Source organism: Gossypium arboreum, chromosome 12 (assembly GCF_025698485.1).
Source record: "Gossypium arboreum isolate Shixiya-1 chromosome 12, ASM2569848v2, whole genome shotgun sequence".
Lineage (NCBI taxonomy): Eukaryota > Viridiplantae > Streptophyta > Magnoliopsida > Malvales > Malvaceae > Gossypium > Gossypium arboreum.
In genome coordinates, this window is record NC_069081.1 from 118,690,375 (window position 1) to 118,712,475 (window position 22,101).

At 29.1% G+C, this 22,101-nt stretch overlaps 3 protein-coding genes across 4 annotated transcripts; all 3 read right to left on the reverse strand.

The window, feature by feature from the left end:
- Positions 1 to 1,016: 1,016 nt before the first annotated feature.
- Positions 1,017 to 5,914, reverse strand: LOC108478435 (DEAD-box ATP-dependent RNA helicase 7). The gene is made up of 15 exons (XM_053023421.1): positions 5,537 to 5,914; positions 5,273 to 5,485; positions 4,929 to 5,063; positions 4,709 to 4,849; positions 4,483 to 4,594; positions 4,283 to 4,353; positions 4,013 to 4,167; positions 3,830 to 3,941; positions 3,632 to 3,733; positions 3,486 to 3,546; positions 2,719 to 2,887; positions 2,543 to 2,639; positions 2,295 to 2,389; positions 2,029 to 2,162; positions 1,017 to 1,530 (listed from the first exon to the last, which is right to left on the reverse strand). The coding sequence occupies exons 1-15, from the start codon at positions 5,762 to 5,764 to the stop codon at positions 1,274 to 1,276; spliced, it is 2,082 nt and encodes a 693-aa protein (XP_052879381.1). The 5' UTR covers positions 5,765 to 5,914; the 3' UTR covers positions 1,017 to 1,273.
- Positions 5,915 to 8,451: 2,537 nt separating this feature from the next.
- Positions 8,452 to 10,175, reverse strand: LOC108477392 (embryo-specific protein ATS3B). Its single transcript, XM_017779922.2, has 3 exons — positions 9,953 to 10,175; positions 9,723 to 9,830; positions 8,452 to 8,909 (listed from the first exon to the last, which is right to left on the reverse strand). The coding sequence occupies exons 1-3, from the start codon at positions 10,157 to 10,159 to the stop codon at positions 8,586 to 8,588; spliced, it is 639 nt and encodes a 212-aa protein (XP_017635411.2). The 5' UTR covers positions 10,160 to 10,175; the 3' UTR covers positions 8,452 to 8,585.
- A 4,525-nt stretch (positions 10,176 to 14,700) lies between these two features.
- Positions 14,701 to 17,061, reverse strand: LOC108479114 (xyloglucan galactosyltransferase XLT2). 2 transcript variants are annotated; one of them, XR_008275545.1, is made up of 3 exons: positions 15,256 to 17,061; positions 15,101 to 15,148; positions 14,701 to 15,017 (listed from the first exon to the last, which is right to left on the reverse strand). XR_008275545.1 is itself a non-coding variant. In XM_017781528.2 (2 exons), exon 1 carries the CDS (start codon positions 16,819 to 16,821, stop codon positions 15,268 to 15,270), a length of 1,554 nt encoding a protein of 517 aa, XP_017637017.1. In that variant the 5' UTR covers positions 16,822 to 17,061; the 3' UTR covers positions 14,701 to 15,148; positions 15,256 to 15,267. The 2 variants fall into 2 exon arrangements, 1 of the variants encoding a protein (XP_017637017.1); XM_017781528.2 differs by having other exon boundaries at positions 14,701 to 15,148.
- Positions 17,062 to 22,101: the final 5,040 nt, after the last annotated feature.

The window sequence follows — 22,101 nt, forward strand, 5'->3', positions numbered from 1 at the left end:
AAATGAAGCTGGCTGTCAATTTATTATTATTTTTTTTTTTTTTGAACTTAAAGACACAGAGGTACGAGCCTATAGAACAGATATATATATATATGTATATTTAAGTCACTACACGTATCACAATGTAAAATTGGGTGCTGAAACCTTCGCTTCAAAGGTTGACTTGCTTATGTAAAGTCATGGATTGTTAAATAAATATGAAAGATATATTGATTTTATATATTAATGAAAAAACTCCTAAGATTATTAAGGTGTTTCATGTTATAGTTTTATAAATTTATAATTACTCTTATACTAGTTAATGAGACTCTTAAGTAAAAAAAAAACTTTGAGAATTTTAAGATTTGATTTTTATATTTCATCATATGAAAAAATGTATGAATTTTTTTAATTTTTCTTAATTAATTAAATATTAAATTAATTATTTAATTTAATACTTGTAATGATTGATTTTCTCTAAACTATTTTAATACCATTTCGTTTCACAACTATATAGCAATTCCAAGCAAGGAATTGTTATAGATTTATATATATACGATGTCTTTTTATTTATTTATTTGTAATGTTATTCTAATCTTCAAATCAAAAGAAAAATATATTTAAATAATGATATAGTATTAATTAAATTAAAACTTAAACTACGTTATTATAAACATTTTATAATTTTCATTTGATCAAAACTTAGTGTGTAAAATAATGTAAAATCAAATTTGATAAATATATTTTGTCAGAAGATTTAGTATATCTTAAAATTTATTATTATGAAAATTTGAACTTCATTTTAGATTTTAAAAATATTATAATTGTATAACAAAATGTACAAATATAACCTTTATAACATTTAATGGATGATATTTTTGAATATTTGAATATTTAGGTTGAAATTTCATATTTTAATTCGTTATATTTTATTATGCATATTGATTTGATTCCATTTTTTAGGTAAATTCTCAAAAGTTTGTACATATATTTCGTCGGTTTATATTTCCAAAAGTATTAATTTTTTTTCCTTATGGTTTTTGTAGGCAAGGAATATACATATTTAGATGCAATTTTTTTACATCTTCACCAACATGGGGACTATGAAAAACAAAACCCCTTTGAGGAACACTGAATAATCAGATAAATAAAAAAAATCCGTAGGCTCATTAAGAACATTTTCTTCATCTTCAGAAATAATTTTGCTTACAAAAAGCTTAAGCTATTTCCCTTTAATTTGATGACTGAAATCAAACCACAGATCTATATATATATATATTTTTTTAGTGAGCTCTCACCATTTCTTGCTATTGTAGCGACCTCGGCCACCACGCGAAAACCGATCGTTTACTCTATCAGAAAACCCGCCTCGGCCACTTCTGCCGCCAGAGAACTTACCACCACCACCACTTCCGCCGCCGCCGCTTCTATCACCTCTTCCACCACCACCACCACCACCACCGAATCTCCCTCTTGACTGGTCTCTTTCTTGTAAACGTGGCAATTTTTTCTTCAACGTCTCTAATCTAACATTATTTGCATTTTCAGCCCCTGAAACCAGAATACCTAGACATTAAAGTGTTGTCTACTAACCATGAGCAATGAATACCCACAATGCCTTACAGGACATAGGTCGAACCTCATGAAGCACAAGTATGAGTTCTCTTAGTGGGTGATTATGTGCAATGCGCATCATTCGACATCTCAAGCACCTCAACAAGGCACTCTTGTTTTGTAAATCTATTGCCTCTTTAAGCATTCAAGCTCTCAACAGAATTGAGAGGTAAAATTTTCGAACGTGTTGGGATGTACCGACTCTAAGACAGATGACATTTTGTAGGTTTCTCTGAAAAGAATCAGAAATCCTAACAACTAGCCGGTAAATAAAGGAAAACTAAAATGAAAAAAGAACTTGAACCAACACCAATCACATAACTTGAGGGAAACATATACACATTTTTATATAGTGAAATGAATGCGCAGGTCAGGCAACAACAAAGAAGCAGCATATCATAAAATCACAAATTCAATCATGAAAAGAAAAAATACCAGCCAGAAATGTTCCGACATCATCTTCTGCAACATCAAATACTGCACCCATTCCATCAGCAGTAAGGGTCAGTCCCTGCACTGACTGAACCTTTTCCTCAGGCAAGAATCTTTTCAACACACCAAAAACAAATCTAAACATCAAAAAAGAAAAAAAAAATGAATCAATTTAGAAGAGTTCATCAACAAAAAAGAAAAAGAAGACGTGCGTGAAGAATTTCATCAATTACAAAAATACACAACTGAAAAAGGTTTCATAAACTTACGAAAGTGTGTAAATAGGTTTTCCAGCTTCAAGAAGTAATGTAACATGGTTCTCCATAGATGTTAGAAGGGATCTACTCTTTATTTCAGAATAACCCTGAAAAAATCATGCAATGGTTAGGTCCTTTCAATCAAATTGGAAAGTAAACCAGAGTTAAATTATCACTTAAATAATGCAAACACTAGAAAATATGATTTCATAATATGAAGAGAATCAAAAGGTCGGGTATGGACGAGGAAGAGAACTCACTGCGGCCTTGGCTAGTGCTTTGGCAAGTAGATCTTCCGCTGATAAACCAGAAGTCTCTAATAGCTCCTGAGCAATGGACTTGAAGGCAGGAATTACGCTGTAATCTCATATAGGGTAAGATTTGAGTTGAAAAGTTACAAAGAAGAGATAAAATAACATCATTTGCTAGTGTATACCTGTCAGAGACTTCGGCTATTATTTTGGCCGCTTCTACACCAGCAGATTTAGCAACATCAACTGGCTGAGGAGCAGATATGTGCTCAAATTTCACTCCAGATTCTCTTTCTATCTTAGATATGCTTGACCTTTTAGGATCATAAAGCATGACAGCAACTCCAGTATTGCCTGAAATTTTAGTTACTTTATCAGTATCACTTCAAATTTCAATAACAAAAAATATAAATAAATAGATAAAATCTTTTTAGTCCCTCTCAATTTCGAAATTGAGAAAATTGACTCCTCTCAAAAGAAATCAAAATAATTTAATCCATGTCAATTTCGAAAATGAGCAACTAAGTACAATTAATCGCAACATTAATATTTTTCATCAACTGGACATGATTTTGATTGGTATAATAATAAATTTAGCCTTCAAAGTTTACATATTCTGTTAGCTAGTTTGGTCTTAATTTAGAAAATTTATCCTGCAAAATTTGTTTAAATGTGTAAATGTTGATGTTGAATTTATTAGAGTTAAGGTCAGAATGACAAAATATGTGAACACGAAAGTTAAATTTGTTACTATACTAATAAAAAAAATATGACCAATTGATGAAAGACATTAACTCCATGCTTAATTATTCTTAATTGCTCACTTTCGAAATTGATAGGGATTAAATTACTTTAATTTTCTTAGAGTGGCAATTGGTTCAATTTCAAAACTAAGAGGAACTAAAGAGGTCTTTTTACTAAATAAATAAATATGAGCAGACTTATAATGCACCTGCTCTCCCTGTTCGTCCAGACCGATGAATATATGCTTCTACATCACGCGGTGGCTCACACTGCGACAGAATTTAATGCTATATAAACATAAAGGAATTGATAACATATTACGAGCTTTTGTAAAACATGTGTATCCAAATATACCTGGATAATTAACTGCACATCATTGATATCTAATCCTCTTGCTGCCACATTTGTAGCGACTAATGTCATGAACTTGCCTGACCGAAACCCATTTAAGGTTACCTGCAAGCATATATATAAATGAGAATGGTAAAACAACAAAATTCATTTTGCTTTAAGGAAAGCATGAAAAATGATATATTCTACATAACACTTCACCTCACGTTGCGCTTGCTGTATGTCCCCATGCAAAGCTCGGGATCCAGGCAATAAGCCAGCCAGCTCCGAAGCAGAATCTTTTGTCTCAGTGAATATAATAGTACGTCCACTGCTGAATTATAGCCAAATCATCAACCGGAATCTAAATTTTCAATGTAAATTATTTTAAAACTACAAACTGACCTGCTATAACAACGAATAATATCTGGGATCAACTGTGATCTTGCAGACTTAGAACAGGGTAAGACAATATGCTTAACACTGGTACTAGCCTTCATCTTCTCTTTACCAACAAGATCAACAATCTTCTTACTTGTTTTAAGAAATCTTGCTGCAATCTGGCAATGAAAAAGAATAAAATTCATGATAAAAACTGAAGAGGAAGAAATCCAAGTTAACATTTTTATTTCGGATAATAAAATACTACAACACATGAACGGTTAAGAAACATACACCCTTCACCCAGTCTGGCAAGGTGGCACTAAAAAGAAGTGTCTGAACCATACTTGCATCCTTTACCTTGCCTGGAAAATTAAATCATTACCATAAGTAGATCACAGTAGAGTGATGCGCACTGGGATAAGTGGTATCAATAATTGGAATAAAGGTACAAGCTGTGAAAAAAGTAAAACATCATTCACTCAAATGCATACCTAATATAAGTTCCACGTCATCAACAAATCCCATTCTCAGCATTTCATCCGCCTCATCAAGAACTCGAAATTTCAATGAACCTAAGTGAATATTCCCCCTCTCTATGTGATCCTGCAACACTTGCACTGGGACATTTAACATCCTCAAATAGTAAAAATATTTCAATAAAATGGATATAAAATTTAATGACATCTCTAAACTAACAAAAACTCTTGAACAGGTTACCTTTATGCGGCCGGGTGTCCCGATAACTATATCAACTCCTTTCTTCATTTTCATCTCTTGGGTGTGGTAGGGAGCTCCTCCATATAAACAACATGATGTCAACCCCACCACCTCGCCATAAACTTCAAAGTCCTCGAAAACCTATAAATGAAGGGGCTAATTTAACATAAACTTCACAAACAAAAGACACCATTGAAGAATCAGATTAGTGGCACTATACCTGTTTAGCCAGTTCCCTAGTTGGTAAAAGTACCAGAACACTTGGTGCCCTGCCATATCCATTCTTCCTTGATGCTTTTAAAGTCCCGTTGGTTAAAGACTCCAATATTGGCAACACAAAGGCCAGTGTCTTACCCTGCACAATAGCAAACAACCATAAACCAGGCCAACAAAGCTTAACAGCCATAGTGCATCAATCACAGTTAAACATTAAAAGTAAGCAAATAGAGAACACAATTTAAACCGTAAATTTCATATGATATTTCTCTAAGAAAAGGTTCCTTCATAATTCAAATCAACAGATCAAATAAGTACATGCATATTTCAAAAAACGAAGATTAATACCTGACCGGTACGAGCACGGCCAACCAAATCAGTGCCATCAAGAATAACATCAAATGTCAAGGCCTGAATAGGAAACAAGGATTCAATCCCCTTCGATTTAAGTTTCTTCCTAACTGCTTCCGAGATCCGAAACCTCGATACCAAATTCGGATCCTCACTTTTACCTTCATCCTCGTCATCCTTCTCCAATTTCTCTTTGTTTTTCTTTTTCTTCTTCTCTGTCACTTTCACTTTTACCTTCACCTTCACATCTACCGGCTCGACGATCTCCGAGCTCGTCTCGCTCCTTTCGTCCTCTTCTAACTGAAGCTCCGATGCCTTCCGTTTCTTCTTACTCTTCTTTACCTCCAAATCGTTTTCATCTTCTTTAACCTTTGGATCCTTCAGTTTCTTCACTTTCTTATCGGTTTCTGGATTTTTTAAAGCGAGTTTATTCTTCATCTTTTTATCTTCTTTCTTGTGTTTATGATCGGATAAAGCTAATGAAGGCATTTTAGATTTTAGATTTTTAACAACTGAAAATTTAAAAAAAAAATGAAAAAAAGAGATTGAAGATCTGTGTAGAAAACAAAAGAAATGCGAGAATGTCTCAGTGAAGGGAGTTTCTTTCTCTCACTGCAATAGTTTATGTGGCAGGTAAGCGCGGGAAGGAAACCGGAAGAGCAAATAACAATATTAATGCGGTGGATTGGATCTGGACCGTTGGATTTTGAGATTCTGCAGTTTTGGATGTGCGCCGTTAGATCTGGGTTGTTAGTTTTGACCGCCTTGAGTAGAATTTGCTTTTTCTGTTATTCTAGTGTAAATATTTACGTAATCCTATGGATAAAGGCCACGTCATCTCAAAAAAAGCCATGTCATCTCTTTCGTTAAGAATTTAATAGAAACTTTTTATGATTGAATGGTTAAAACTGAAATATACTAATAATCAGGCCATCATTTGTATAATTTACCTATATATTATCATGATTGTAACCCCGCATGATGCACACTAATTCCAAATTGATCAAAACATCTCCCGTACAAAACTTTGTGGAATAATATCTGATTTTAAGCTGTTTCATTTTATTATTTTTACTGCTATTATTTATTAGAGTAAACTATCAAAATAATTACTTTTATTTATTTCAAATTATATTTTAGCTATTTGTGTTTAAAATGTTACATTTTAATTACTTACATTATCGCATTATAACATTTTAGTGATTAAACCATTAATTATCGTTAACGGTGTAACAATACACTAACGTGACATATTAAATCGTCATTTTAAACAAAAATTTAAGTTAATTTATGTAATCTATCCTATATTTTTTTTTTTGAACAATTTAATTTTATTATTTATGTTTTTTAACTTTTTTTCATTCTTTTCTGCTTCTCTCCATTTTCCTCCCTTCTCCATTTCTTTTGACATAATTTTTTTTTATGTTTTCTATTTATTAAAACTAGTCCCTATACTTTTATTTTTGAACAATTTAATTTTTTGAGAGAGGCAAGCTTGTAGACTAATTTTAACAAATGAAAAAAACTACAATAAAAGGAGAAAAACAAAGTGAAAAATAAAAAGAATATAAAAAATTTAATTGACTAAAATATAATCTGAATCAATCAAAAATGACTATTTTAATAATTTGCTCATTTATTATTCATTTTAAAATCGTCACATAATAATTCTTTTATCATATAACATCTTCATCAAACCCAAACTTAATATTAATTTTTAATTCATGAAAAGATAATTTTACAAAAAAATTAAATAAAATCAAATATTAATTATGCTGAGGTGGTTAATGAAATGATGTAAATGAAATATTTGTACTATTAAGTTTATTCAACTGCAACTTTTAAAAAAATTGATTCAATAATTATTGAATTTTAACTCCAAACGAGCAAAACTCACACAAATTGAATAAATAATTGAGTTTAATTAAACTTTTTTTTTTTAAATTTGGCCAAAAAACACTCTTTATTTTAATTAGTATTGATAATTTATTTTTACTCGGATCATTCTTGAATTGCACTCCAAAATTTGAACCAAATTCGCACTTAAAACCTAACTGCAAAATTTTATGAGCTTAATTAAGCTTTTTAGTTTTAATTAATAATTATCTCAAATCCAACTTGAACTAAAAAAAAAAAAAGCAATGGCAGTTATGGATACCAATGTCCTCAACCTTCTTTGGTCACCATCTTGCTACTACTGACTAGGAGCAAAAAATTGTTTTAAGATGTCAAAAATGAATAAAAATAATTTGAAAGGCCAAAATGCATTTTTACTATTACACTAACTTGTGATTTCCTAAAAACTAAAGGAACCATATAAGCAATTTTCCATTTTGAGGCCAAAGTTATTGCCTACCCCTCCCTCCACAGTCCACCCCTGCTATTGGCACCGATATATAGGTTCTGCAACGGTGATAAAAAAATAATCCTGAATTTGATATGTAAAAAACTATGACCCCTTCCATTTTCCCTAAAAAGAAAATATATTGATTCTACAACATTCAAAATATACACAGAGAATTTACTCTAAAGCTCTTGTTACAACTGAATCGCGTGAAGTGATAAAAAACTTGATTTTAAGTTTTCAATTGACATCAATCACGAGTTTGATCCCTAAACAACACCAGCACTTTTCATTTTTCAAAAAAAGAAAATATATATATATAGGTTCTACAACATTCAAAACATGCATGGAGAATGTACTCTAAAGCTCTCGTTACGACTGAATCACGGTGAAGAGATAAAGGACACATTTTCTAGAATTCAGTTGACCTCAGTCCCGAGTTTGACCCCTAAACAACCCTTAACCTTTTCCCTTTTCAAAATAGGATATATGTAGATAGATTCTACAACAATCAAAATATGCATGGAGAATCAGAGTGAAGTAGTAAAGGACTTGATTTCTAGTATTCAGTTGACCTCAATCCCTAGTTTGATCCATATATAGGTAGATAAGTAGATAGATGCTACAACGTTCATAATATGCATGGAGAACGGACTCTAAAGCCACACGGCTTATATGCAAACTAAGTTGAATACTATACTCTCTAACATGCTCCTTCACAACAAGTTGGGGACTCCCATTACGACAAAGAGAAGATGTGCCACTATCCTACAGAAATCGCAATGAAACATAAAGATATGCAGTTCAACTACCGATATGCAACGGTCTGGAATTATTAACAGGCATTAATTATGGTGCAAGTACCTAGAACCGAGAGAATAACAATGTTGATGCCAGCATGTACTTCATAGTTCATATCACATTCTACAAATCTTTTTGGATATAGGTATATTTGACAAGCCATGGTTATATGAGTGCGTAGAGTACAAACCAAAGAACAACAAATAAGAACGATGTCTGGCCAATCCATCGATGCGAAGAAGAAGCGCTATTGCAATAATTAAATCCATACCAAGTGTCACCTGGAATGAAGGTGTCGTAGTAAAATGTAACAGCCCTTGAATTATAGCCATAAATCTTCACCGTCTCGGGCTTCCAACCATCTGGTCCGGTTCGGTAGAGATAAACATAGCAGATCTGATACGCACATGGTCCTTTAATCTCAAAGGTATCTGAAGAACATCGTTCAAATGCCCTAGAAGTTGGATCATCCAACCTCGGCGCATATATCTGATCATCAAAGAATAAAATCAATATCCTTAAGACAACATATTTTCCCTTACAATAAATCAACCTTGAGCCATAGAAAAATTCACCAGAAATATATTATGATATTTGATACACAAAGTTTTCCCCCTTTTTTTCATCGAAATTTGAAAGTGAGCTATAAATCAGCTTAAAAAATAGACTAAGCAGCCATCATTATCACAAGAAGCTAATATCTAGTTCAGTAGGGAAAAAAACAAATTTCAAGGAAATTTATCATCTTTAAACCACTTGAAGTAATCCCTTAGGGATTTTACCATAAATATACCATTTGATACCTAAGTTTAACTTTAATGTTCAATTTGGTACCGAGACGTTTGGTCTATGTGGCTCATTAAATGTTTGACATGTGTGCTATATTAAAAAAAAAAATCTTATGCTATAAATTAAACATTAAAGCCAAACACAGCCAAAAATAACTCAAGTATCATATTAAAAAATTGTACCAAAGTGAACATCAAGCAAAAAAACTCAAATACCAAATTAAACATTGAAGCCAAATTCAAGTATCAAACCCTAGTTTTATAGTTCCAAAAATTAATCAAACTCTAATTTCTCTCCTCAAGTAATTAAACTCTAACCCTATAATTGTAATAACTAAAATTTCCCATGGAGTTGAAACTAAACCCAGAAAAAAGGGGGAGGGGGCGCGGAAAGCATCTTAATTCACAGTAACATTGAAAACCACTAGCTGGTCAATTAACAGATTATTCTTAACCAATAAGCAACCATGGTAATGAAAAAATCAAATAGGGGAAAAGGGAAAAAAAATTGAACCTGATTACCATAAGCATCACCGAAAGCAATACTGATTTGATCTCGAGTGTAAGTAGTTGAAGAACAGCTCGTTGTAAAAACCACCGAGTAAGAACAGCTCCCTAAATTCTGTATTCAATTTTTTTTTTTGTAGTTGCAATAAAAAATTGGGAAATTTATTTTCATTCATAAGAATTTAAAACACACACGCACACATAAATTACGAGAATTTCATTGACATGTAAAGATACCTGTATATAACTGACATTGAAGGACTCAAAAGCTTGAGGCTTTTCTCTGATCGATTTAGCATCACAATGGATGAATACGAAGCCAAAATAGAGAAAAACAATTGATGCTTTACTCATTTCCATCGAAAAATAAAACCCACTTTTTCTTTTTCCTGCACAAAAGGAAGAAGTAAGGTTGATAATGATAACCAAAAATAACCAGCACATTTATGAGGGTAAAAACAAAGGAAAGGTTAAAGCGGAATGTACACTTGTCAGCTTAAAATTAAATTTGAATAAATTATTTTTGATAAATAAATAATAAATCAATTCACAAAGAGAAAGATAGCGCTCGGTGAGGGTAAATATGCCATTTAGTTTACATGATCGTTACGAACCTTCCTTTGAAGTTGAAAATTGGGGATTTGCTTCCATTTGTGGTGCCTATCAAAATGCACCTAAATCCAATCCAATGGAGTTTTATTTTTATTTAATTTCATTTATATTTATATTTCGTAATTACGCATCATATATATTAGTTGTTTATATATGTTTTAATTAATTTAAAATCAATACATAAATAATACATGACGTTTTACGAATGATCAAAAATATTTCTTTAAATACCTATAAACATCAAGATATGAAGATATACACTTCCTCTTCTCAAATATTCTCTATTCTCTCTAGTCTCTCATTCTCTTCAATCCTCTTCACTAACCCACCTTCTAATCATTTTAGAATCTTATAGTTAATATTGTTTGAATTAGATAGGATTAGTCAGTTAAACCAACTGAACGGGGAATCAGTCACAATATTGATTCTAATAAGGACATTAAATCAGTCGATTTGACAATTGGTATGGGCAAGTTAAATCGGGTATTTTATAAATTTTTAATAATTTATTTAATTGAATTAGAATGATCAATTGAACTGACGAACTGATGACCTAACCGGTTCGATTCTAATAACATTGTCTCTAAATTTTCACCCTTTAAATGAATTATCATGAACATTTAAACTATCACAAACCACCACAATCTCCTTATTGTATTAACAAATTTACAATTAATTTAAATTTTTAAGAGATAAAAATATTCAATATATGTTTCAATTCTTTAATATATAGAGAATTTAATTTAATTAATATTATATCAACAAATCTTTTCAATCTTTAGTTTTTAATATATATATATAGATTAATTAAATTAGCAAATCTTGAATTTTAATTCTTTTGGTTTAGGATTTTATTTTCATATATGCATGGAATATACATTAGTTGCCAATTATTTAGCGAAATAATTGCATGTCTATAATATCAAGCTTGTACGTATCGGCTTAGGATGGCTTTGGATGGACGGTGGGTTGTGGTGTAATGCGTTTAACTTATATTTTGTTTTACATTACAATATTTAATCTCATCGCCACTGTTATTTTTACTGTAACAGCAAGTAAAAGCACCTTCAAGCTTCAACTTTAAACCTGACACTATAGAAATACGTTTTTTATTAAATAATTAACAACTACATTTATTTTGTTAAATATTTTGGTAAAAACAAAAAAAAAAATGGAGTATTTTAATTCATATTAATTTTGAAAGTAATCAATTAAGGATAATTAGGGTCTGTTTGTTTACATGTAAAATGTTTTACGGGAATTGTTTTCTACATTTTCCTGTGTTTATTTCAAAGAAAATAGTTTGGTCAACGGAAAATAACTTACAGGTCAAGGTAAAATAAACACTTTTTCCTGTAAAATGACTTACCATTTTGAAAAATGTAATTCATTTTTCGAAAAAGAGCTCATCTATAGATAATTTTGTTTTTTATAAAAATTAACTTAAATCAAGCTTAATATTATTATATTGATAATAAAGTTTATTTTTATTTTAAATATATTTAAAATATTATATTTTTCAATATTATTAAACATAAATATTTAATTATTTATATTTAGTCATATAATAAATTATTAATATAATAAATATAATTGAATATTTAAATAAATTATTTAATATTTCAATTCTATTTTAAAATAATAATTTTAAATAATATTATTCACATATTATTGAAAACATTTAATATTAATATTTTAATAATAAATGTTTTGTAGTGTAAATGTTAAAATACGTAAGTCTATGTACAATTCACAAATTTATAATTTAGACTTTATATTTTTATTTTCAAGAATTTAGTCCCTTTACTTTTCAAATTTGAAAATCAAGTCCAATTGTTGACATAGTTAATTTTTTGTCAATTTTGTTGATGTCACATTTTAAATAAAAATACTCAATTAGTAGTCATGTAATTAAAAATGACGTTGTAATGAATCTGAATTTAACATAATATTTTTAATATATGCAAAAACAATGTAAAATAAAATATTATAGATAAAAATAAACTCAATTAAATAATGAAAAATAAAAAATCTCAAATGTATGTTTGTTTAATTGAAAACAACTTTTATGAAATATTTTTAAGAAATCTAACAAACAACAGAAAATATTTTATACAGATTCATCCAAATACAAAAAAATATTAGCTTTTCCAGAAGTCATTTTCAGTGAAACAAACGGAGCCTTAATCACAAAATCAATGTATTCCTTCAATTGTATATAATTTTGATTAAGTATAATAACAAATTTAGCTTTCAATGTTTACATATGATCATTTTAACTTTAGTTCTAAAAAATTAACAAATTTTCCTCAACGTTTTCACAAATATTGTGGATAAATTATTAAATTACGATTAAATTGATAAAATATGTAAATTTTAAAAATTAAATTATTTTGGTTTTTTAGAAGGATGATTTTATTTAATTTTAAAATTGAGAAAAACTGGAAAAATCTTTTTCCCAATTATTTTCTAGATTTCATATATGGAAAAACGAAAACCTTCATTTTATGTGCACAATTTAGATCTAACGTACCATTCTGTGGAGAGAAACCCAACAAAAGCATTTGAGTGGGTCAGTCTCAGCTCAGGTTACTGTATCTTGGAACAAAAATTTCCCATGCCATTATTTAATTGTAGCTGTCTATTTCAACTTAAATAAAGAAAAAATTTATCAACACTATTTTATATAGTACAACATAATTTTATAAAATAATTTATTTTACTACTTAAGTTAACTTTTCTCTTTTAATTTATAAATTTATATTATTTATTAAATTATTTTAAAAAATTAATGCTTATTATTATTGTTGATGTGATATATATATTTTTAAAATTAAAAAATAATTTCATGTGTATGTTACATCAATAAAATTAAAAATATTAATTTTTATTTATTTTAAGTGATTTAACAAGTAATATAAATTTAATGGCTAAAAATATTTAAAAATTAAATAAAAATTAAAATCACATTTTATAAAATTGAAAGGCCAAATAAATTATTATCCCTTTTAAAAAGTAAACATAAAACATATGTTTTGTTTTCTATAACACATATTTACCTTTTAATTATACATATACGGTAAAATAATAATTTTATATAGTAAAACACGGTAACACAAACAATTATCATAGCTCCATACTCACTATTTAAAAAAAGGACTACATTCAATATTATTAAACTGTTAGTAACTTTACGGTTTTGTTACTCAACTTCAAATGATTACAAAATGGTTATTAAATTATTCGAAAGTTTTCATTTAAGTCACTAAAATATTCGAAAGATTTCTTTTAAGATTCAACTAATAAGCTCAGTGACAATTCGACAATCAGTACGGTGGATCAATACTCATCGACGAGTGGAAGATCATATCTTAAATCCAAGTTGATCTGACGATCTAAGTTGTTTCATGAAAAAAAAAATATTGAACTGTAGAAGAGAAGGAAAAGAAAAGCTTTCATTTGGTGCAGTAGGTACGGATGAAGAAGATCATATAGTAGCAACGGTAACTCTCCAATGACTTAAAATGAAAACTTTTAAATAATTTAATTACTATTTTATAATTTTTAAAATTAAATAAAATATTAATTTATTAATAATTTAATCACATTTGTTTTTTTGGGGGGTTAATTTAGGATATATTATCGATTACCCTACCAAGTAGAGAGGAACTTGTTCAAGAAGAATGATTCCTCCACTTGTTTAATGTTCTCTTTTTCCTTTTGGAAGGCCTTGAACAATTTTTTACTATATAAAATAAGTGGATTGCTGCGAATTCAGAAGAAAATAAAAAGTAACCAAAGGTTGAGTTTCCTTTATCATTTTAAAGCCTTTCTTTTTTAATGAGAAGCTAAGGCCATCACCTACCAAACACCATTTTATTTATCTTTATTTTTACTCTCAAAAAATGCTTGTAGAAATCAATGGTGCTGGTCGAGGATTCATATTGAATATGTAGTAATTTTAAAGTTTGAAATCAATATTTATCTTTTAATGAATTTATTGAAAGAAAAAATTAATTATTGGGTTTACTCTAATAGATATTTTGAGAAAAAAATTTAAACAATTAGAAATAATATTAAACACCCTTTTAAAATCAAGCTCCAAAAATACTGAAGTTAAAAAAAATTCAAAAAACTGAATACTCTCCCTTCTTAATAGGGGTTGATACTGAAGTTATATTTTATTTATTTTGAGATAATAGCTAGGTCTAATTTAAAATCTAACCTTAGATTCCATGAAAGTGCAATGAAGCAATATTAACTTAAACGACTATATTTACTTTGTTTTCTTTTTATTATTGAGAGAGGTAATGAGATTACTAAAATCAAATACAAACTCACATCTATAAAATAATATTCTTGTCACTAAGAAGTTATCAACAATTATAAAATATTATTACCTAAACTTGAATTCCACTATATCACATAATCACATAAAATTTTAATTATTAAATTCCCATCTTCATAGTAATGGTTGAATACATGTAACAATCTAATATGAAGATCCAGGTGACTACAACAAATAAATATATATTATGACTTATTTGGGTTATGTGATATATTTTTATTTCTTTATCATCTCTAAAATTCCAAATCCAATCATAACCCAAATTGGGAAAAACAATACCTTTCTTCCAAAATCAACTACTTGGCTTTCATTGCCACTGAAACTGCAGACAAATTATGCCATCTGCACAAATATACACAGCCCCTGAAACTCAATCTACCAATTTTTTCAAGGAAAAAAACATATGTTTGATGAAATTTTCTGACCTGCTCTGCAACTCTGATATATTATCTTCCCCAACAAAAACTTTACATCTGTGTAACATATATTATTATCGTATATAGAGAAATACAAATACAATCATGTCTTCCCCTGCTCTGTTCTTCAAAAAATAAAAATGAAAAAGAAAGAATCTACGTACGTATGTATATAATCATTTCCATTTGAATCCAGGCTGCTCCTGTTCTTTAATTCTCTTCAAAACTCCATCCATGGCGATATCGAATGCATCTTTTATATTGTTTAAACCCTTTTCGGGTTTTGCATAAACTAATTTGGGAATGTATTGAATCACTTTCTCCCTCATTTGGTTTAGTTCTTGTTTGCTGTAACTTTGAAGAACGGTTTTAATGGAGGAGGTACCGTTTTTGATTAAGTCACGGTGGATGAAAACAGAGTATGATTTGGGGTCATCGGGTAAGAACCATTGGTATTGAAGGTAAGCTGTTCGATGCCAAAAAAAGACCGGGATCGAACCGGCGATCATACAGTCAAAGACGGACCGGCGGGTGAAGCTGTCGCCTCTGGGTTGGAGACAAAAATCGGAATCTAAAAATGTCTGCAGGATGACGGAGGTGCCGTTGGAACAACGGCTACCAGTGCAATCCACGGCTTTGCATGAACCCGAAGCGTTGTTGCAATGGTCGAGGAGTAACCCTCTGAAATCGTTCTTGATGGCGGCTCGGGGAGCTCCGGCGAAGCAAAAGAGGGTTTTACGGCGGCGGTTACGGACGAAGTTTTGCCATTGGACGATGTCGGAATCGGATCTTGGGTGGAATCCGGTTGGGTAAGGGACGCCAACGTCGAAATAGTCCCAAGGGTTCCGTTCAATTAAAAGCCGTGTGATGTTCCTTAAACCTGGCATGTAAATACAGCTGGAACCCCAATCTTCGTTTTTAGACCGCCGGAAATCCCACGTGATACGACCCATCGTCATGAAATGATCCCAGCCATCGGAGCGGTTCCAATACGGTTGATCCTTTATCCATTCCAACATCATCTCACAGTATCGATCACGATCTTTCGAACTATACCCAAGCCACAAGTATTTTCCGACAGCGAGTCCGGCATAAAACGGGATGTAAAACGCCGTCGCGGAATCCGGCTCCATCGTCCGGCACTCGTGGCTCAAGACACGGTTGTGGTAAATAACTTCCATGGCGAACTGGTCAGTCCAGTACCAAGCTGGAACCAAACCCTCCGGTACAACGCCGGATAATCCGGCGGCTTCCCTCCCGAACCCACCGTTTGACAAAGCCTCACAACGCGAGTGCCATGGGTCTAAATCCGCACAATTATCCAACAACTCCCTGTTGAAAACAGCCGGCAAGTCGTAAACAAATATCCGACCCGACGAACACCGGTCGGGTGGAGAAGAAACGGTGGAGGAAATCGAAATGTCGGCGGATTTTGAACGATGTGTCGAAAAGTTAGCACGATTTTGAACGGGTTTATGATCGTAAGACAAAGGGGAAGGAAAATGGGTACGGCGGTGAGAAAGAGGGAGGCCACGAGCCATAAGGAGGATGATTATTTGTAACGACACGATGACCAGAAGAAGCCATAAGCGATTACTGTTGGGGAAAACGAAAGAATTTTGTGACTGGAAAGAACTCGACGAGTTTTTGCGTTTGATTGAGTTCAATTCAGGTGTTTTTGTGGCTTTCGTCGGAGAAGAAGGGGGTTTTGGGGAGTGTATCGGAAGCATGAAGATCACTTATCGGAGCAGCCGTTTTGGAAAAGTTCCGGCGGAGGTAAGTGACAGAAAAAAAGTGATAGTGAGCTGAGTAGCGGGATTTGCGGCGGCGATGGCGGTTATAAAAGTGGCTAAATGAAGTCTCCACAATCGAGACCTTGGAGGAAGTTCGTATTTGTCTTTGTATAGGCAGTAGCCACAATGTTAATGGCACGTGGCTTGGGTTACTCACTGTGAGCGCAACCGACAATGTGTGATGCTTTCACTAATTTACATAAACCATTTAATTATTAGGGTAAATTCATAATGGGTTAATATAGTAATTAGTACTTTAATTTTACTCTAATATTTAATTTGGTATTATTGACAAATATTGAGACCCCACATCTTGAAGGTTAAGATTTAAATCCTATCACTTACAGTTATGATGAGTGGTTTTTTTTTTCAATATGCGCATATGTCGTGTGCGTTTTATCTGATTTTTTTTAAACTTATTTTTTATCCCATTTTTTTATCTATTCTACATTGTATTCACAAATTCTACGTTACAGTCAGTTCATCATGTATTTATCCTTACCGTATCTGTATCAAGTTTATTTTCAACAATTGTCGGTGATTCAATTTAACAGCACCATGCCCCACTATTCTCTATTCAATTCCTTTTTTTTACCCCTCTTGATTAAGCTATATCCACTTGATAATTCAATTTCTAATTAAGCATAAAGTTAATTTCTAATTGTAATCTTTGTTTGATATTTTGGGGATGGGTATAAATACAATTATATTGACTAACAATAATAAAGATATTACAACAAAATTATTATCAACTAGAATTAAATATTACAAAGTATAAATCGAACATAATTTACCTAATATTAAAATTATTCTGAATATGATCCACATGTGGTTAGAGGTATAAATGAGACATTGATGCTTGTAATTTACGAGATCAATAAAAATTTTTGAATTTGATTTGATAATTATCAAATTAAGCTTGAGCTATCGATCGAACTAAATTTTAGCTTAGTGTTACTTGACTTGAACAAGTAGCAAGACTTATCAAGTTTTTCATATATTTATATTATAAAATTATGTCATTACCATTATGAATAAATTTAATCGAGCTGAAACTCAAACAACTCTATTATTTATTATATTTTTAAAATATTTATTTATTATTATTTTTAAAGTATTTACACAATTATCGAGCTTCTCCTTGTCAAAATAATAAATTACTTTTTAACCAATTTCAAGTTTTTCTATTAATTGACTATCAAAACTAAATCAACCATTTTAGAGGATTATTTCTTTTTAAAAGTTTACCAATTTAAAGCAATTTATTTTAAGGAACAATCTTAATTTTTATTTTTATTTTTACAATTTGCAGTGAAATATTGCATCTTTATATGCATATTGCAATTTAATATAGAATAACACATTCTTAAAAAGATATGAAAAATTATTTGAAAAGCAACTCTTTTAGAAAATAATCTATTGCAAAGTAATTAAGATTTATAAAATAAATTTGTTTTAAGAAGAATAAATTTCAAATTTTTAAAATCAAACACATTTTGTTCAAATATATTGATCAGATAATAAATTATCCATAAATATATAGGTAAAAATTTTATTACATATCGATTCCACGAAATTTTCTTTGTATTTTATATTAAAATTAGTTTTATTTTATAAAATTAGTTTAGCTTACGATAATTATATACATGAAATGATATTTTTAAATAATAAAAGGGATAAAAATTAAACCTATATATATATATATATATACATGACTATTGATCCAATATATAATATTATATATGAATTTTAATTTTGTATAATTTTATAAAAAAATATTGATTTCATTCAATCACGGTAAAATCATTTTATGTTTACGTATGCATATCCAAATATTTATGCTTATATAATATAAAAATAAATTGATTTATTTATTTCTTTAAACATATGTATAATAACATATACCATAATTAAATTTTTATGTATATAATTATATTGTACCAAATCAAGATTCATACGTGAAATTAAAATTCATATATAGCTTTAATATTTATCTTATATAATTAGGTTTTTAAAGTGTGTTTTAAGAATAATAATTAAAATTTTTAAAGTGGTAGCACGAAAATATAATTTTAAATGGCACAGTTTTTTTTTTTGAAAGTGTGATAAGTACAATTAAAATATAAATATATGACGAAATAATCACAAGTACTAAATTATTTGATCGGACTAAATAAAATTAATAAATTAAATTAATTAAATTAAACTCACAGACTTCGAAACCCACATATAATATTATTAATAATATATATTAGAACTCAATATTTAAAATTTATGGATCAAAACTGTTGACTCATGATGCAAGCTACGCCACGTGACAAACAATGGCTCTAATGAAATAGACACCTGTTAGGTTCAATCGTTTACTACATGATATAATCGAACGGCCTTGAAATTATTTATTTTATTTTATTTTATGGATAAATCTCAAAATTATATACAAATTTTAGTTTAATGTGTAATTTTATACATAAATTTTGATTTTGTATAAATTTATACATAAAAATTTAATTTGATCAAATTTTCATAAATTATTAACACAATTATTGACATAGCATCATCTTAGGTTTATATATTATGTACACAAATAATTTAGCCCTGCGTTTAAGATTTTATTTATTTATTCGTGGTGGGATCTTAAAAGAAAATTATTATTAGTGCTAACTAGCTTTGCTTTATTACTTTATTATTATTATTATTATTATTATTATTATTATTATTATTATTATTATTATTTTATTTTTATATTAATTTAAGATTAGACATTAGTTGCTTGCTAAGGATATTGGTAGGGATTTCGATCCTTTTAAAATGAATTTTTTATTTAGATTTATTTATAAATTTATAAAATTTTAAATTAATAATGATAAAATTATATTTTTACTCTTAAAATGATAATAATTTGATTTAATTTTTTTAAAATTTTAAAATATAAACTATTAAAATAATAAAATTATATTTTTATTTATTTTGTCTCAAAAATTTCTGACTTCATCCTTGCATGCGTATATTTTATTTGCTTATATTTTGAATATTGTTTATTCGAACTTTGCATGACTTTCATTCTAGTTCATAATTAAAGTTGTGAAGTTAAGAATAATTCAAAGTTGATTGTTCTTTTTCTTCTTTAATTTGGTGGAAAAATTGAAAGGTGTCGTCGGTGGCTTAATGTAAGGAAAAGAATAATTAAAAAGTGATAACGTTGTATCCATATCTGTTTTTGTCTACTCTATAATTAATTAACCCTAACGTGAATTGCATTAATTCAAAATAAACAAATACTGCATTTTTAAAATTTTTAATAATTTTATTATAAATTTTGGCTAAATTTGTTCTTTTTAATTTAATACCTAAAACTACTCATAGTTTTTTACAATTCATAAATAGAAAAATAATATATTTCAACACACTCAAATTTACGTCTTTTTATATTAATAATAATACTCATCATATCGGTCGAGTTAAAATACAATCAATTATTATAGTTAAAAAAAAGTTAATACTATGTTGGTAATGATTGAAAGTGAACTAAAATCAATATAATATATGCCCATCGATTTCTCCAATGCCACGTGCACTTGGTGAAATATTAATATTACAAACCAAAATGTCTATATTCAATGTGGTACTGCCACAACACAAATTTCTTTTTTCCTTTTAAATTAAAATAATAATAATGGAAGTCAAATATTTGAAATGTGCAGGCCTCCCATTTAAACATGCATGTATGCTATAAAATTTACCCCCAATTTATATCTGTCTCTAAATTTAGTTTTTATTCTAATTAAATTCAACTCTCAATCTTTAAAAAATTGAATTTGATCACTAATCTTTTAAAAATATAAAATTTTTATTTTTAAAAATATAAAATTTTATTTTTAAATAGAAATATCGACTAAAATATTAAAATTTTAAAAATAACAACCTACACGGCAATTCACATGTATTTTACATTTTTTTTAAAATAATCTTCTACTGTTAAATGAATTTTCACGTCAAAATTATTAAAAAAATAATATTTTATTCAATATTCTACTAAAAAATACTTTCATGAATTGATATTGGGCCTTGTGGTGGTGGCGATTTTAGGCTTAGGGAGACCCATTTAGGTGTCAACTTTTGGGCCGATAATTGGGCCGAACTCTTTCGTCGATGTTATACTTGTACTTCGGGTGAAATCACTTCCTTTGATGGAGGATAATTGATACCCATAAATAAATCTCAGTGAAAACCATTGAGATGTTTCATCAAACTACCCAGATAAATTTCACCGCCTTCCTTCGCATAATATATATTTACAAAATTAAACATAATATTTTTAATATCTAAATTTGGTACTTATTTATACTGTATATTAATTCATCGTTTGAGTTTGACATCAAGTTAATTGATGTAAATACAAAATCTAATTCATTAAAATAAAATAAACATATAATGATAATTTTGTATTTTAATTATTTTATAAAAAATATTTATTTTTAGTTTATCCAATTCTCAAACTTAAAAAAAAACTATTTTCTAAAACAACTACTTAAAAATCAAATTATTAAGGGTAAATTGCACAGATAGTCACTCAATTATAATTTTTTTTAATTTTAGGCACTCAAAAAAATTTACAATTTAGACATGCACGTTACATAATTCAGTCATTTTGATCACCCCATTAAAATCACAAATGGCAAGTTGATATGGATTTTTCTTTTAAATTTTGATTTTCCACGTAATTAAAGTAAATCCAATGTCATTGTTATTCATTAAAAATTTATCATTTTAGTCCCCAAGCTTTTAATTTAATTTAAATGAGGTATAACCCTAAAAAATTAACATTGTTGACATTTGGACTTAAATTTTGAAATATGAAAAGTAGAATGACTAAATTTTTGAAAATTAAAGTACAAGGACTAAATTTTAAATTTTCAAAAAATATACGGGCTTATGACATATTTTAACCCAAATGAAAAATATTTATATATAGGGTAAACTACACCATTATCCACTAAATTATGGGTAAGTTTTCGTTTTGGTCGTTTAATTAAAAAATGTTACAATTTGGTCATTGAACTATTCAAAAAAAATTATTTAAGTCTAGGTTGTTAAGTTTATTTTTAAATAAAGTTTTACCAACGAACTCCAAGTGACGATTCAACAAATTAATACGGTGGATCAGTATCCATTGGTGAGTAAAAAAACATACCTTAGATCCAAATTGGTTTGAAG

Excerpts from the sequence above, each read along its gene's own strand:
- LOC108479114 (XM_017781528.2), bottom strand. The coding sequence starts at position 16,821 with ATGCTTCCGATACACTCCCCAAAACCCCCTTCTTCTCCGACGAAAGCC.
- LOC108478435 (XM_053023421.1), bottom strand. The coding sequence starts at position 5,764 with ATGCCTTCATTAGCTTTATCCGATCATAAACACAAGAAAGAAGATAAA. Across the intron at positions 5,486-5,536 it reads GCGAGACGAGCTCGGAGATC|AAGAAAAAGAAAAACAAAGA; the intron begins GTCGAGCCGGTA and ends GTGACAGAGAAG. Across the intron at positions 2,390-2,542 it reads AAGCACTAGCCAAGGCCGCA|GGTTATTCTGAAATAAAGAG; the intron begins GTGAGTTCTCTT and ends TGATTTTTTCAG.
- LOC108477392 (XM_017779922.2), bottom strand. The coding sequence starts at position 10,159 with ATGTGCTGGTTATTTTTGGTTATCATTATCAACCTTACTTCTTCCTTT. Across the intron at positions 9,831-9,952 it reads TCAATGTCAGTTATATACAG|AATTTAGGGAGCTGTTCTTA; the intron begins GTATCTTTACAT and ends AATTGAATACAG. Across the intron at positions 8,910-9,722 it reads GTGATGCTTATGGTAATCAG|ATATATGCGCCGAGGTTGGA; the intron begins GTTCAATTTTTT and ends TTTGATGATCAG.